This window comes from Elephas maximus, chromosome 9 (assembly GCF_024166365.1).
Source record: "Elephas maximus indicus isolate mEleMax1 chromosome 9, mEleMax1 primary haplotype, whole genome shotgun sequence".
Lineage (NCBI taxonomy): Eukaryota > Metazoa > Chordata > Mammalia > Proboscidea > Elephantidae > Elephas > Elephas maximus.
In genome coordinates this window covers 79,881,351-79,883,007 of record NC_064827.1, presented here as the reverse complement: position 1 = coordinate 79,883,007, position 1,657 = coordinate 79,881,351, and the positions used below count along the sequence as shown (strand labels likewise).

Sequence of the window (1,657 nt, the reverse complement as noted above, 5' to 3'; positions counted from 1 at the left end):
GCCGGCATGCGAACGCCGCGGTGAGGGCATCGCCATCTTTGTGGAGGACCGCTCCTCGCGTCTTCATCCCCAGTCATCGCCCGCAGGCGCCATGTTGCTTCGGGGCGGAAGTAGCGAAACCCGGATTCAGCCCCCTTAAAGGGACAGGGACGACTGTAACCTCTGGGATGCGCTAGGGGACAAGCAGTGAAGAGGCTGCGGCGGGGGTGAGTAACTGGTGCCTGACGGTTGAGGCGCCGAGGCTGGAAGGGCTTGGTAACGGTACCGAGCTTGATTGTGCCGGGTTGTCTGCCGCTCGTATAGCGGAGTGGTTGTGCTGAGAGATGAACCCAGCCGTGCGCCGCTCGCTGGAATAAATGGCTCGCGCTACCGCACTCGGACGCTGGGAACCAGCCAGGCTGGTCATCTTTGCACCACGTTCCCCTTCCCGCGATCGTACGATGGTGAGAATGAAGCCCAAGTTAACTCAGCGAATCCGGGGCGGAACAGGGGCTATAACAGTCTCCGGACTCCAGTTCTACAGCTAATTCCCGGGTCCTCATAGTTCCCAGACCGATAATAGTAACGGTGACGAAGTTAAAAAATATTTATGGTTCATCCATACGATGCAATGTTGCGCAGCCGCTGAAGAGAAAAAAGTTCAATATGCACTAACGTAGAACAACTTCCAAGATACATTAGATGGAAAAAGGAAAGGGTAGAAAGAACAACGTGCGTTGATCGGTGTTACTGTTTGTGTAAAATAATGTGTGTGTGTCTGGTAATGTGCACACAAGAAGTTGGTAACTGTGGTTGCCTTGGAGAGGAGAACGGGATCCTGGCTACCTGGGCAAGGGGGAGGAACTTACTGCCATGTGCTTGGTTAATTTTCTATTCAAAAAATGTGATGATGAAGATAATAAAGACGCTCATCTATCAAGTGTTCAGCCAGTGCAAGACCTCATTTATCTCTCTGGAAGGTCTTACTTTTTTTTTTTAAGAGGAGGAATAGGCTCAGAGAGGTTAGGAAACTTAGCAGTATCTCATAGCCAGCAAGTGGAGAAGCTGCAATTTGAGCCCAGAGGATTTCACACCAATGCTCACATTCTAGCTTATCCCACACTCCCTACTGAGAAACTTATTTGTTGTCATTCATACAACACCCAGCTTGGGGCTTAGCACACAGCAGGCATCCAGGAACTGTTTATTGACTGAACAAATGGAACAGTCAGGGGGAGACAACCTGCGGTGTACAGTGAAAAGAGGCCGATGTTGGAGGAGGCCAAAGCCAGGGCTGGAGTCCAAGGTCTGCCCCTTTCCAGCCCTGAGACTGGACCTGGCACTTCCCTCTTTGGGCCTCCATGTCCCCACCTGTAAAACTAACAACCCGAACTACAATAGCTGACCCTGAATGCTCCCAACTACAATAGCTGACCCTGAATGCTCCCAACTACAATAGCTGACCCTGAATGCTCCCACGCATCCATCTCCATACTACTTGCATTACGTGCATATTAGCCGCTCCCCGCCCCCCCCCCCCCCGTTTTACAGATGGGTACATGAGGCCCAGAGAGGTTAAGAGAGTTGTCCAGAGGAGTCCCACAAGGCCTCATTCCCCCACTCCACAGAAGTTGTTGCGTTCCTCAGTCTCACCCTCAGCTTCCTGGGAACATCAGCA

At 51.8% G+C, this 1,657-nt stretch overlaps 1 protein-coding gene across 2 annotated transcripts in view; it reads left to right on the top strand.

The window, feature by feature from the left end:
• Positions 1–56: 56 nt before the first annotated feature.
• The window catches only part of KYAT1 (kynurenine aminotransferase 1), a 51,977-nt gene continuing 50,376 nt past the window's right edge, over positions 57–1,657 (top strand). The window contains exon 1 of one of the 2 annotated variants that reach the window (XM_049895598.1): positions 57–206. Coding sequence is in view for 1 of the 2 variants with exons in the window: in XM_049895597.1 (XP_049751554.1) it covers positions 357–443 (87 nt within the window). In the remaining variant the exon portion in view is untranslated. Of the gene's footprint in view, positions 444–1,657 lie in introns of both variants that reach the window. The other variant, XM_049895597.1, reaches the window with a different exon arrangement.